General features: G+C 35.2%; 2 protein-coding genes across 2 annotated transcripts in view; both read left to right on the top strand.

Annotated features, from left to right (window-relative positions):
- Window positions 1-571: 571 nt before the first annotated feature.
- On the top strand, window positions 572-3,686 carry LOC137250819 (putative nuclease HARBI1). Its single transcript, XM_067784374.1, has 2 exons — window positions 572-1,487; window positions 2,152-3,686. The coding sequence occupies exons 1-2, from the start codon at window positions 1,198-1,200 to the stop codon at window positions 3,071-3,073; spliced, it is 1,212 nt and encodes a 403-aa protein (XP_067640475.1). The 5' UTR covers window positions 572-1,197; the 3' UTR covers window positions 3,074-3,686.
- A 5,628-nt stretch (window positions 3,687-9,314) lies between these two features.
- Window positions 9,315-14,507, top strand: part of Vap33 (VAMP-associated protein 33kDa) — a 46,362-nt gene continuing 41,169 nt past the window's right edge. The window contains exon 1 of the mRNA XM_067784372.1: window positions 9,315-9,811. Within this exon, the coding sequence (XP_067640473.1) occupies window positions 9,757-9,811 (55 nt within the window). The 5' untranslated portion in view covers window positions 9,315-9,756. The remainder of the gene's footprint in view (window positions 9,812-14,507) is intronic.

The following is a 14,507-nucleotide window of genomic DNA, read 5'->3' as shown; positions in this document are numbered from 1 at the left end:
ACAATAGGCGTACAATTGTTAACTAATAATAATAAATTATATTTAAAACACTTTAAATACATATATACATTTGCACTAAATATTTTAAGTGCTATGTAAAAAACTTACAACTGGTACATATATATTTTATATGCTTGTTTATATATTTTTATGAAGTTAATTTAAGTAAAAAAACTTAATTTTTTGTCCAAACTTCTAATGTTAATTGTAATTATTTTATTCTAGCACTTTATCTTAAATTAATATATTACGTACCCTCGTAGCAAAAAAGGAAAATGAAATCATAATTGTTCAGTATGTAAATGAGTACTTATCTAGCTTATCGAATAGCTAATGATAATTCATCATAATGTAAATCATAAATGAATAAATAAGAGATAAAAAAAATATTGTGCTTTTGAAATTGATTGGGGCATTTTTTTTTTTTTTTTGTACTTGTTACCTGGATATAAAAAATGGCAAGAGTAGCAAGTACTTGTGAAGTTCGATGTGTAAATATCTACATCTAAACCACAACAGAGGTAACTTAACCAGGGGCCTTATTCGGTAAGGCGGCTGTAAATCACATACATTTTTTTTAAGTCCGAAAGAAATTTTCTAATCCAGTTACATAATAAGGCCCCAGAAACCAATAATTTCGGACTTTTTGAGAAAAGCTTCGATAAAAAATCTATTGCAACCAACACGATAAGTCGTCGGTAACAAATCAATAACACGCCAATAACAAATTGGTAAAAAAAATCGATAGCTTTTCAAAAACAAATCTAAATCGATAACCAATCAAGAATTTTTCGACAACAAATCAACATGCCGATAACAAACTTGTAACACTTCAATAACAAATCTATAACTTTTAGTAGTAAGTATACCCTGCAAAAATTGTTGGATTACGTGTTCCATTTTCTTCATGTTGGAGTACTCTAAGGCAAGATGCACACGAGGCTACGCGTCATAGACGCGTACAAGATATTTTATGTAGCTACAATTCCTCTACGCTTCAAGATCTGCATACGTAGCTACTTACAAGCGTCGCTACAAAAATTTATTTATGCTGTATAATTGTCATTATACAAAAGTTGATTTTGTATAAAATTAAAAACAAAAGTTTTCATCACCGCGCATAAGAGAAAAAAAAAAGAATTTTCAATTCAAAACGGTTTTCAATAACAATTTTTGTTTGTATCGGTCAACATAAACATGTCCAGCGACGAAGAATTGGTATTGCTAAATTTCCTTCGTCGCAGAAAGGAAAAGAAAACAAAGAGAAAATATTGGGCACACCCATATATTCAGAAAAATGTTGATTGTAGACTGTTTGTATGTGCAAAGGAGTTGTCTCATGATGATATAAAGTTCCGAACATTTTATCGCATGTCAAAAGCTACATTCAAGGATTTGGTTATGCTCGTTGGTGCTTCCATACAGAAAGAAAACACCAATATGCGTGAAAGTGTCCCTCCTGAAGAACGGCTTATGGTAACATTAAGGTATGTGTATAACATTGTTTCATTCAATGTATGGTATTCAATTGTGTAGGGCCTCATTTTCGGAAAAGGTTCAGTAACGTTGTTGTTGTTGTTGTTGTAGTAATGTTTCGCCCCACATAATAGCTGCGACCGATCACAAATTTCCATCAATATCCTCTAACGGGAGTCCAAGGAAACTTGCTTTTTCGACAGGGGTGGACTATAATAAAGGGGTGTTAGAGGCGTTGGTTCCACATTACAATTAAAGAGATGGTTGGTGTCATGTGGGGACACATTGCAAGCGGGGCATACATTTTGTATGTCGGGGCTGATTCTGGATATGTAAGATTTTAACCTGTTACAGTATCCAGATCGAAGTTGAGCTAGAGTAACGCGCGTTTCCCTAGGCAGAGTGCGTTTCTCCTGTTGTTGTGTTAACAGTGGTCGTTCCTCTTCTGCTAGTTTTGGGTATTGTTCTTTAAGTACTGAGAATCCTAGTATTAGGTGTTGCTACAACAACAGCTACCCTGTTCTGATGACAAATTGGATTTGTTATAGGTATATTTTCTGAGTCGGAGCTTTTCATTAGATATGAGTATCTTTGAATTGAGGCCACTACTAAGTTGGTGGCGATCATGTTGTTGTGTATGTGCGTGGTCTAAATTCTTTATAACTTTTTGTTTAGGTATCTGGCTACAGGATGCACGTTCAATGCGCTTGCTTTATATTTTCAAAGAGGAGAACGTACAATCGGAGTAATTGTTGAAGAAACAACAAAAGCTATATGGAATTCATTAAAAGATTGTTATATGACGTTGCCAAATGAGGACCGTTGGAAGAGTATTGCGGGACGGTTCTCTGATCTATGGCAGCTGCCAAATTGCTTAGGAGCTATCGACGGAAAGCATGTGCGAATTCAAAAATATCCAAATTCGGGTTCAGCTAATTTCAATTACAAAAACTACCATTCAGTAATATTACTTGCCTGTTGCGATGCCGACGGGATATTTACATCAATAGAATGCGGATTTGCAGGACGAAATAGCGACGGGGGAGTTTTTAGAATTTCGACGTTTGGACGTTGGTTAGAAAGTTACAACAATTTACCATCCCCAAAGGAACTACCGCATGACGACAGTGGAAATAAGTTTCCATATTATTTCGTAGCAGATAACGCCTTTCCTTTAAGGAAAAATGTTATGCGGCCTTATCCGGAAAGAAACATTGTCAACAAGATGCGCATATTTAATTATAGACTAAGTCGCGGTAGGAAGAACATAGAGTGCAGTTTCGGGATGATGGTAAAAAAATTTGGAGTTTTCTCAACACCTATACGATGCCAAAAGTACGAAACAATCATTTCAATTATACAAAGTGCTTGTATCCTACATAATTTTATAAGGAAAAAAGATGGCATATCATACACGACCTTCCTTCCCGATATCGAAAACCAGCAACCAGTTCAACGGAACCCAAGTACTCTGCCAGAGTTCGATAATGTAAACATAATGGAAAATTCTGCCCCACAAAACTTACGACACTATTTAAGCAATTATTTTTTATTACCAAATGTTTATTTGCCCTGGCAATGGAATTATTGTTTATAAAAACTGTTAGACTGCTTTACTTTCCATTTAACAACATTTATTGCAATAAATTTAATTCAAATAGTTGAAAAAAAGTGAATAATAATTCATATCAAATAATATTACGAATAGTACTCGATCTGTTCTGTGAATGAGGCTAGTTTGAACTATGTGTACACATGCGAATAAAATTATAGCAGCAAAAATTAATTGCAAGTTGTTTCAGCTACTTCCTTTTTTGTTTTCACTATTTTTAAATAAAACTTAAATGAATTGTAGAACGAAAACTATGCAAACCGATTTCAAAAACATGTTCTAAATTTTGGGAAACATTTTAAGCATGTGATTTTTTAGTCCTTATTTATATATATATTTTTCTAAAGCAAAACTAGGTGAAAACCGCAAAAAGGCCTTGTGACAATACTTACTTCCCTGGTTGAACATGTATTCAAACTAGCATACACTTGTAACACTGGTACTTTTTTCGTTCACTATTGTATCGTCTAATTCATGACTACTTCTATGTAGTAAGATACTTATGAGATCAGCCCACTGAAAACATACCCATTCTAACATCTGTTTATAACTAAATAATAGTATAATTATATAATAAATAATATACAAAAACGCAAGTTTACTCGTTTGTGTAAAAGGCTCTTTCATCTTCACAGTCAATTGTCTCAAATAGTACTGGAGTATAGGTTGGAGTATCATCGGGCGAAGGAGCTGGGCTGCAGACTTCTATATTTTGGCCATAAGACGTTTCTGGATCAAACAGTTCTCGCCTGACAGATTGTGCCCTTTGTTCATTTAAAAGCTCCTCTAGCATCATCATAGATCGAATTTTAAATGTGCGCAAATTCTCGAGAGAAAGACTTCTTACGTCGGGAAGTAAGCTCATTAGAAAAAATTTTTTTTGATCTTCCGAAGTTGTATTTCCCTTTTTTGTTTTAAGGTAATTTAGCACCGCCACATCGACTTCATCTCGGGCTGTTTTCTTTCTTTTCTTGGCACTAAATGTTGGTTCAAAATTGCTTTCTTTGGCTGGATGTGATTCTAGGTTGTTGCAGATCAAAGACCCTGTCTTCGTGGGGCACAATCGCTGTAGTTGTCGTCAGCAATTGATCCATTTTCAATTTCATCCAAATATTGTTCTTCCATTTCTGATATTATAATGTTGCTGGTATTTTCAGAATGATGCACTGGTTTTACATATGGAAGAACGAATTGCATAATGTCGTGCAAACAGTAAGGCCTCTTCGCTTTAGTAGAAGATCCACTAGGAGATGGCTTGAGGCTTCTTACAACGCCATTTCGCAAGTTCTTCCACTTTTCTTTGCAATCAGGCACTGTAAGGAAGAGTGTAATAAATTTAGATCTATTTAGACATATTCTTTGTTTTTATTTATAAAAAGAAATTCAAAATCTACACACCTGACCAATTCATTTCCACACCAATTGCTGCCCAGGCTCTTTCTGTAACATCTTTCTTCGAATATTCTGCTAATTATTTTTGTATAGGCAAGGATAATTCTCAACCAATTGAACGAATTTAGTCGCGTCGACTATTTTATATTTTTTGTATGAAATAAATTCAATATATATTTATTAGTGTTGGGAACTATCGAATGAAAACTATCGAGTTATTCGATAGTTCAATAATTTTCATTCATTCGATAGTCATTTGAAATTCGTTCATTACTATTTTTTCGAATTACTAGTTTTAGGTATGAATGATTCGTTCACTACTATTTTTTTGAGTTACTAGTTTTAGGTATGAATGATTCGTTCATTACTATTTTTTCGAATTACTAGTTTTAGGCATGAATGATTCGTTCACTACTATTTTTTCGAGTTACTAGTTTTATGTATGAATGATTCGTTCATTACTATTTTATCGAACTACTAGTTTTTGGTATGAATGATTCGCTCATTACTATTTCTTCGAATCATTCGTTCTATTTAAATTTTTGCTGTGCATATATCAGTGTGAAAAAGATATTAAAATAAATTTAGCATACGTCAACCTAATCGACAAACGTTTTAAGCGTGGTAATTGTTAAATATTTTTAACTGAGGAAGTGATTTTAACGATTTAATTTGTGTAGATATTTATAATATGGCCTGGATTGAAGAGATCTTCTGTTTGGGAGTTTTTTACCAAAAATGGCAATGAAGTTAAATGCCATATATGCAAAAAAATTTTTAAATTTTCTGGCAACACATCAAATTTAAATGACCATCTACGCCGTAAGCATCCGTCTTCCTCAGAACATAGGAATCTAACTTCAGGAGAAATAGCGCCAGTAATTTCAGAAGAGGAACGTAGTTCCACTTCTCTTTCGTCAACTACTGCAGGGAGTGCAGCGCGCAGTTCGTTAACAGTACCTACCGAAGACATTTCCAATAGTGGATGTTTGAGAAGGACTGTTCAAACAAAATTATTTGTTACCAGCACACGTTCTGAGCTCTCAGAGCAAGAAAAAAATAATATTGATGAATCTCTTTTAAAGATGATTACAAAAGACTTGCAGCCGCTTTCCATCGTTGACAATGTAGGATTTGTAGAATATACAAAAAAGCTTCAGCCATTATATTCCTTGCCAAACAGAAAAGTTTTATCAAATACAATGCTACCTTTTAAATACAATGAAGTAAGAAAGAAACTGCATGACTTGCTCAACATTGTAACACATATTTCAGTTACAACTGATATGTGGACTTCTGATAGTCAAAAATCTTTTTTGTCAGTTACTAGTCATTTCGTTCGGGATAACAAAATGATTTCTGCAGATTTATCAACAAAGGAAATCTTAGGAAATCATACCTCCCAAAATATAGCTACAGAATTGAAGTTAATATTTGATGAGTGGTCCGTTTTTGACAAAATAGTTACTGTAGTATGTGATAATGGGGCTAATATTAAAAAGGATATAATTGAAATGCTACAGAAGCACCACCACCCATGTGTAGCGCATATATTAAATTTATGTGTAATTGATGCCATCAAAGCTGTTCCACAAGTTACTGTGCTCATAAACAAGTGTCGTGCCATAGTCACTTACTTTAACCATAGTTCTCAAGCGACGGAAAAATTAAAAAATATGCAAAAGCAAATGGGCGTTACTGAACTGAGGTTAAAACAAGATGTTCCTACCCGGTGGAATTCCACCCTTATAATGATGGAGCGCATATGCTTGGTAAAAGAACCACTCTCTGCCATAATAACTTCTTTACCAAATACTCCTGATTTCCTCAATTCATCAGAATGGGAAACATTGTTGGACTACACTAATCTTTTCAAGCCCGTAGAGGCCATGACAACCGAATTGTCAGGAGAAAATTATCCCACGATGTCACTGGTAGTGCCCCTAATCAGAGGTCTTCAATACGCAGTACGAAATCGCAAAATGAAAACTGTAGAGGGAGATAGTTTGAAGAGCAGATTGTTAGAGGTAGTTTGGAGACGATTAGGGCAGTTGGAGTCTGACAAAATGTTCGCCAAATCAACATTCCTAGATCCTAGGTTTAAAAAAATTGCGTTCGGTAACGAAATTAATGCAAATAATACAACAAAATGGCTAGTGGAAGAAGTAACTTCCCTAATACGGCAACAAAACACAAGTGTTTCTACCAACACCCCAAGAGAAGTATCGGTCGATAAAAGCGAAGTATCTCTCTGGGATCTTCTCGATGAAAAAGTTGCTGAAGCAAAAACAATTTGTCAAAACGCGCCCAATGTCAATGCAAATATTCAGTTGGAGCAATATTTAAGGCAAAATTTTGTTGATCGCTCAAATAATCCCCTAGACTATTGGAATCGTAGCCAGCCAACATTTCCGGAACTATATATGCTTTCGAAAAAATATTTATGTATACCCACAACATCGGTTCCGTCAGAACGAGTTTTCTCGATATAAACTAGATATGATAACATTTTTGAGCAGCAATTTAAACATTGAAGGTATTTTTCATGTCAACTCAATGTACATACTTGTATTATTTACTTTACAATCAATTTTTTTAGGGGTTTAATAACACAATCAGTTGCCATCTCTGCGGCGAAAATTTAATATAGACCATCATGCACTATCCGATTTTGGCTAGAACAACCATAGCGACTTTTGGTATTTAAGTGCTTGAAATATTTGTTTTATGTTTCTTTTATAAGTGAAATTTAATGTGCAATTTTTATATTAATTAAACGTGGCCTGAATTTTGAAAAAAAAAAAAAAAACAGTAGCTTATGTATAAGTTAAGGTAATCAATAATGCCTCTGAAACAGATTTGAATAATACAGATAAAAATCCATTTTAAGTAACCTTATTTCCTGTTGTTGTTGTTGTTGTTGTAGAGGCATAAAATCTCCCCACAGGTTTGGGGAGACCAAAAAACTCTGTGGGTTGCGAACCAAGGTCATTTGCATATCATTCATGCGCTTTGCATAACATGTAACAAAGGCATTTAAATTGAATATTTTCATTATTTACTTGAAGCACAATTTACACCATTTTAGTCATATTTAACGTTTTTGTTACGTTCCAATGTAGCGTGATCCAGATACGAATAGAAATTTAACATACAAATGCAACAACAAATTGATCCATATGGTTCACATTGTTGTCGCATTTGCATGTTAAATCTCTAGTCGTATCTGGATCTCGTTTCATTGGAACACGACGTTTTTTTGTCTTATATAGGTTTGTTCTTTAGCTACCCCGAGGCGTAACTAAAACAATCCAGAAATTGTTCTTTTGGCTTCTGGCAAGCTAAAGAACAAATTAAATGAATGAATGAATGAATGAAAATATTCGTTCGATAGTTAAAATCATTCAGTAACTAACTGTCGATAGTTGAATTCATTCGATAGTTCCCAACACTAATATTTATAGCAACAGAAGCACAGCACACAAGTTTGCAAACGAAAAATTGTAAACAAACATCTTCTTCTTGCTCTTTTCTAGGCGTATTTACGCCTAGCGACCAACATTGCTGTACGCCTAGCTACACGAAAATTTCATGCTTTGTCGCTTTCATGCAGCTGACGCCTCGTATGCAGCTCTCCATTCAAATACATATGTTCGGCATCAAAGCGTACAAATTTCGCTTGCAGCGTCTAATACGCGTAGCCTCGTGTGCACCTTGCCTAACAATACTTCTTTGCAATGCGTTTGCGGACCACCATCAGCCGATCATTGTTCGTTTTTTAACGACAGTGATCACGACACGATGACGATCGGTCAGAGTTGCCAAAAGTAAAATATTGCATGCATATAACTAATAATAAAATTTTACTTTGGCAACTCTGATAAAATGCAACAGCGCACTGGTTTTATATATACATATTATATTAGTTTCTTTATTCACGCAAATGCTAAATAACATAAGAATATTCGTAGTATAAAATATAGAAGTTGTATTGCCCCTCTTCATTTACTTTCATTTATAATTCCGGTTTAGTTGTAATAATAATACCAAGGTTGGTTTTTTTTATGTATATCCGTTCGCATTCAGTGCTCTATTCTCAATCAATCTTCTTTCTTTTTTTTCGCGTCTACATCATTGCCATATTTTCACTTTTTTTTTTTTAAACATCTTTCTTATAATAAGTTACCGATGTTTTCCTACAGAGGGCTGCGTCGCTAAGCAAGAATCAAAGCGAGCACTTGATTGGCTGATCGCTAGATTCTTGCCTAAAAGACAGCGCTGCAGCGCAGCTTACACCTTCAGCTCGTGCAACCGATCTGACTGTTAGATGGCGTTGGCTGCAATCCATCCAGTGACTATTAGGGCTGGCACACAATTATTACTAACGACGAGTGTCAGTACCTTCATTTCTGATGGATTACACATTTTAAATTCGAAAATTCTTTCCGACACAATTCCTCTTTAGTACTTTGGCATATGATCCTCTGTGGGTGCTCCATGGAGTACTACAGTGAAAGTACTTTGGAAAGTACTCTCACGTATGTACCTATGTATACTCACAAACAAAGCGAGAGTGGGATCACCTACTCCTCTCCTAGGACATCGCAATGTTAATTGGAGCACATTTTTTGTATGAATACAGATTCGATTTGGGGCAGTCCTATACTCCCAAAGGCATATTCCTTTCATTATTTCTAGAGGACTCGCGTTTTTGAAGGGTTTCCCAGTGCAATTTTCTAAAAGCCAATGCAACTTTGCGTGCTTTCAAAACGAACAAACCCTGAATAGAAACGGCGAATAGCTGCCAAGAATACGGCGAATAATTCAAAATGACGCATGCGTTGCAAATTTTTTACTTGCCAACAAATTGATGAGCAAGTCGAATGTGCAGACAAACGTAAAATAAAACTGTGAAAAATAGTGTAAAAATCGTGGTAATTATATCAAAGATTGATAAATAAACTATATAACATCAAAACTGTAAACTGATTATAATTGGATTAATAAAAGTCGTGGAAAAACTGTGGAAAAGACGCCGAACTTGAAAACGCAAGTGGAAGTAGCTGAACCTCTGGAAGGTAGCAGAACAAGAAGGCAGCAGCGGCAGAATACGTCTTGGCAGGGGCCTCATTAGTTGGCCCGTGAAGTTGCAATACAATTTTCGGAAATTCCATCATTCGTTACGAGTGGAAGTATATAGTGCAAATCAGATAAACTATATATAAAGCATCAAAACGGCAGCAACAACAACTATAACGCCACCAGCAGCTTCGACAATGGAGAAGCCGAAGGAATTGATAATTGAACCAAAAAGCGAATTACGCTTTGTAGGTAAGTGTATGAGACCACAAAAATAGGCATAAACAACAATAACAACCACTAATGGGTAAGAATTATTTTGGGTATGAGAAAAGCCTACTTCGTCGTCGCTGCTCACTTATGCGACACAGTGACAGTAAGCAGCGAAATCGTCATCAACGTCGAAGTCAACGTTAGAAACGAGGGGTAGGGACAAGAAAGTCGACGAAGAAGGAAAAAGCGCTGAAGGCTCATGCCATTTTTTATGATTTTCGTTGTCACCTATTAGTTTTATTGAAATTTATAACGATTACATATTGTCAGTTTCACTTTCATATGCATCGCTTAAGTTGCTTTTACGATTGGACCAACCTTTAGCACTAGAATTAGTCAACAAATTACCTAGCAGTTCATTGCTATTGTTGTGTCTATCCAATTTTAAATTTATAAGAATGTGATTTGATTTGCACTGACGTGCTGAGTTGACGACTTCAAATCAGACTTGATTATTTGCTTATTTCTGTGTAGATAGTACATATCGTTAGCTTAATGTGAAAATGTGCTAAGTTTTTACGAATTTTAAAGGAGATTAAAAAAACTGAATAATTTTTGAAATAACCTTTTTTCTCAAAACTGAATGAGGATACCTTAGTTGCAATAATTTTGAGTGTAGAAGCTTTAAAAAAGATAAATAAAAATCATGTATGCTAACCCAGCAGCTATTTTATGACTTAGCACAATTTCCTCACTCAAAACAAATTTTCTCTCCTGACTTAGCACTTTTTACTCAATATGTTTCCCCATCACTCCTCCCCTTTAATGATGGAAATATAACACTAAAACTATATATTTCACAAAAAATACTACTTATTTGTCAAACTATTGGCGGCCACCGTGGTGTGGTGGTAACGTGCTCCGCCTACCACACCGAATGTCCTGGGTTCAACAACATCAAAATTTTAGAAATAAGGTTTTTCAATTAGAAGACATTTTTTCTAAGCGGGGTCAGCCCTCGGAAGTGTTTGGCAAGCACTCCGAGGGTATTTCTGCCATGAAAAGCTCTCAGTGAAAACTCATCTGCCTCGCAGATGCCGTTCGGAGTCGGTATAAAAGAAGTAGGTCCCGTCCCGCCAATTTTAGGAAAAATTAAAAAAAAGGAGCATAAGTTAAATTGGAAGAGGAGCTCTCCCTAAAATCTCTTCGGAGGTAATCGCACCTTGCATCTATTTATTTATTTTATTTCGGTTCTGATCTGGACTCTTTAGCTGGATGGTGCGCAGACAATAACTTATTTTTAAATTCAAACAAATGCTGTGTTGTGTCTTATTCCATAAAGACAACTGCCACATACTTTATAAAGTAAATCTCTTAATCGTTATCAAGAGAGTAAAGACTTGGGTGTAATTTTTGACTCCTAGTCACATTGACTTCATTGTGTCAAGATTTGTTGTGGTTGGGTTCAGTAGACGTAACACCAATGACTTTAAGGACCCTATGACGTTGAAGGCATTTTATATATCCTTGGTCAGAAGTGGTCTTGAATATTGCTCAATAATATGGAATCCTTTCTATGAATCTAATTCCTATAAAATTAAGAAAATTGCTTTACGTACGCTTCACTGGCCATAGGGCCTCCCATCATATACCAGCAGGCACAAATTACTTCAGGCTTTGCATGACAGAAGAACTTTTATCTCACTCATGCTTGCATATAATGTAATCAACTTCAGCACGAATTGCTCTGATTTATCTACTTTGTTCTTTCCATATATTCCACTGCGTGATCTTCGGCATAATAGATTATTTATCGAAATAACTCATAAAACGAATTATGCTATGAATGAACCTATAACTAGGACTATACATCTAGCAAATCGATTCAGTAGTCTTATTAATTTTAATAACAGCTTATATTAGTTTAAGTTTGAATTGTTTTCTATTTTTAACTAGTCTGTAAGAAAGCATGTAGTTATCGACATGTAAGAGTTGAAGTAGTTAGCCCAGCGGGTTAGGGGGTCAGAATATACCCGCGGTAGGTATGCCTGTCGTAAGAGGCGACTAAAATACCAGATTCAAGGGGCTGTGTAGCGCAACCCTTCAGGTTGCCAGCGCAATATATAGCTTCTCCAAACCCAATTGTCAACCTCACCTATCCGCGGCGAATCCTGTTTCACTAACAGACGAGGCTCTGGCGACCCCAAGCTCCTCAGGGAACCTGGGGTGGGGAGGGAGTGATGGCCTGAAGGTTTGACGTGGCCACATAAATCGTTCCCATGATGGTCGGGCTAGCACTTTAATGATGCTGTGTTACCGGAGCGTACCGGATCTGTGTCCGGCGGGGGACCATCACATCGATAAAACTCCCCAAAGCCTTCGGGGAGCAACCTTGTCGCTACAACAACAACAACAACAGTTGAAGTAGATTATAGTCAGCGCAAAGCATCTATCATACACCAAAGGCATGTTTCAATTTGGTAAATCAAATTTCAAGGGGTTGTGTTCGCAACTCGATCACCTAACCGTGGCGAATCCTGTTTCATTGACAGCCGAGGCTATGGCGACCCCAAGTTCCTCATGGAACTAGGGGCTGGGGAGGGCGGGACGGCCTAGAAGGTTTAATGTGGTCATGTAAATCGTTCCCGAGATGGTCGAGCTAGTAGTTCCTTAATAGTGCTTTGTTACCGGAACGTGCCGGATCTATATCCGGCAAAGGGTCATCAACATCGGTAACACTCCCCAAAGCCTTCGGTAAGTGTCTTTATAGTTAATACAACAACAAACAAACTTTTAGACTGAATGAATGAAACAAATAAATAAAATGCGCGCACAAAGAAATTACCAGTAATTCAGATTGATATTATTGACAGGTTGACTTAGCACATTTTTTAACAGCTGACGACTTAGCACATTTACACATCATTGCCCACAGCATGTAAAAATGAAAAATTTAAATATTTTTTTTTTGTGATCGATGTATTTTGAATTCAGTTTTAAAACTGTATTAAAATACAATTTTACAAAAAAAGTGACTTAGCACATTTTCACATTAAGCTAACGATATTTATGTATGAATGTACCTTACCCATAACCCACTCAGCATTTAGATGATTAAATTTTGAATTTCCCTACATATCAATACAATTTGATTACTCTTTCTGACTAAATAATGAGCTATCATACAGTTGAACAAAAGAAATAATCAAATATGAATACGCTTGATGATCAAAAATCGAAAATCATTTTTCGATCACTTTTTGGAATCATTTTTGAAGTCCTTTGATGACTAAATTTTAATATTTCATAATCAACAAGAAGAATAATCAATTATGCTTACCTTTCGATGAACAAAAACTGAATATAGTTTTTCAATCACATTTTGGAATCATATTTGAATTAAATGTGTTAACTTTAGGTGATCAAAAATTTATAATCCTTTTTCATTCAGCTTCCTGAATATTTTATGAATATATTTGTTGACTGAATAAAGACTTTTATACTTGTTGAAATTTTACTTTTCATTAAAAATTTTATTTTTTTCACACACACATATTTTTTCAATCATGAAGCTAAGAAAAAATACATATATAAAAATTGTATTATTTATGCAAAAGATATTCTTCAAGACAAAAATAATGTAATGCTGCTCGTGAACGAAGATTTTCCCAACCATTTCTCCCCTTCAGGAAATACATAATGATTGGACAATACAAAGGTTGTGAGCTATTTGAACCCCAGGTAAGTGAAACTATCTTGACATACCTGGATACGGCTTCAACATACCGTATCGTATCCGTATTTTAAGATGCGGACGATAATGCTGATGTTGGATGTTGTAGTCGCAGGTGTATATCGGTCAAGTTTGTTTGCGAGTTAGCTGTGGTTCGAATAGCTCACTTTCGCATGCTTTCTTCCCCTGATGAAATAAGATTATTATGTAGTATCCTATTTTGAATGAGATATGTATGAAGAGTAAATGCATTATAATGGCATTCAAAAATGATTCAAAAATCTCAACCATAACGATTGAAATATATTCGCGAATATGATCAGAAAATGACTGTGAAAAGCAGTCAAATATTACTCTAAAACTATTAAAGCTCAATTATATAATGATATCAAATACGAATAAAAAGCGTTTCGAAATAGGAATCATAAATGATTATTCAAGAATAATCACATTTATGGTACATTTTTCTCCCGACGATACGTTAATTTTCGAACAGAAAATGCTTTTAAATTTGAACGTTTTTAATCATCTTGAGGTATGATATTTAAATATTTTTTGATCAATATTTTCAAAAAATGCTGGCTGGGAATACATTTTCACATCGAGCACATTGCTTTATAGAAAATTTTGTTTTGTGGTGTTGATTCTGCTCTGTACCTGACGAATTTGGGACTGAACTTTGTTCGCTTTACAAATGGATTTTGGATTGTGCTATAATATATATAATACATACATGTATAAAGAATTCTAAAAAAAATTCTATTTTCGCGTATTTTAGCTCTGCTGATTCTAATGAAACCTTATCTGATTATCTCAAAATTATTTGCTGCTCACGTCGAGTCTTTCGGTTGTTGTCCAAAAAAAAGTAACCACCAATCCTTAAGTTAACTTACAAACACGACGTTTTACCTCCGCTGATATTATTGCATGCATTGGTTGACAAGTCGAGAAATTAACCTAAAATAAAAAATAAATGTAAGGCGCGATAACCTCCGAAGAGAC

The sequence above is a fragment of the Eurosta solidaginis genome, chromosome 4 (genome assembly GCF_040869045.1).
Source record: "Eurosta solidaginis isolate ZX-2024a chromosome 4, ASM4086904v1, whole genome shotgun sequence".
Classification (NCBI taxonomy): domain Eukaryota; kingdom Metazoa; phylum Arthropoda; class Insecta; order Diptera; family Tephritidae; genus Eurosta; species Eurosta solidaginis.
This window is presented reverse-complemented; position numbering and strand designations above follow the sequence as displayed.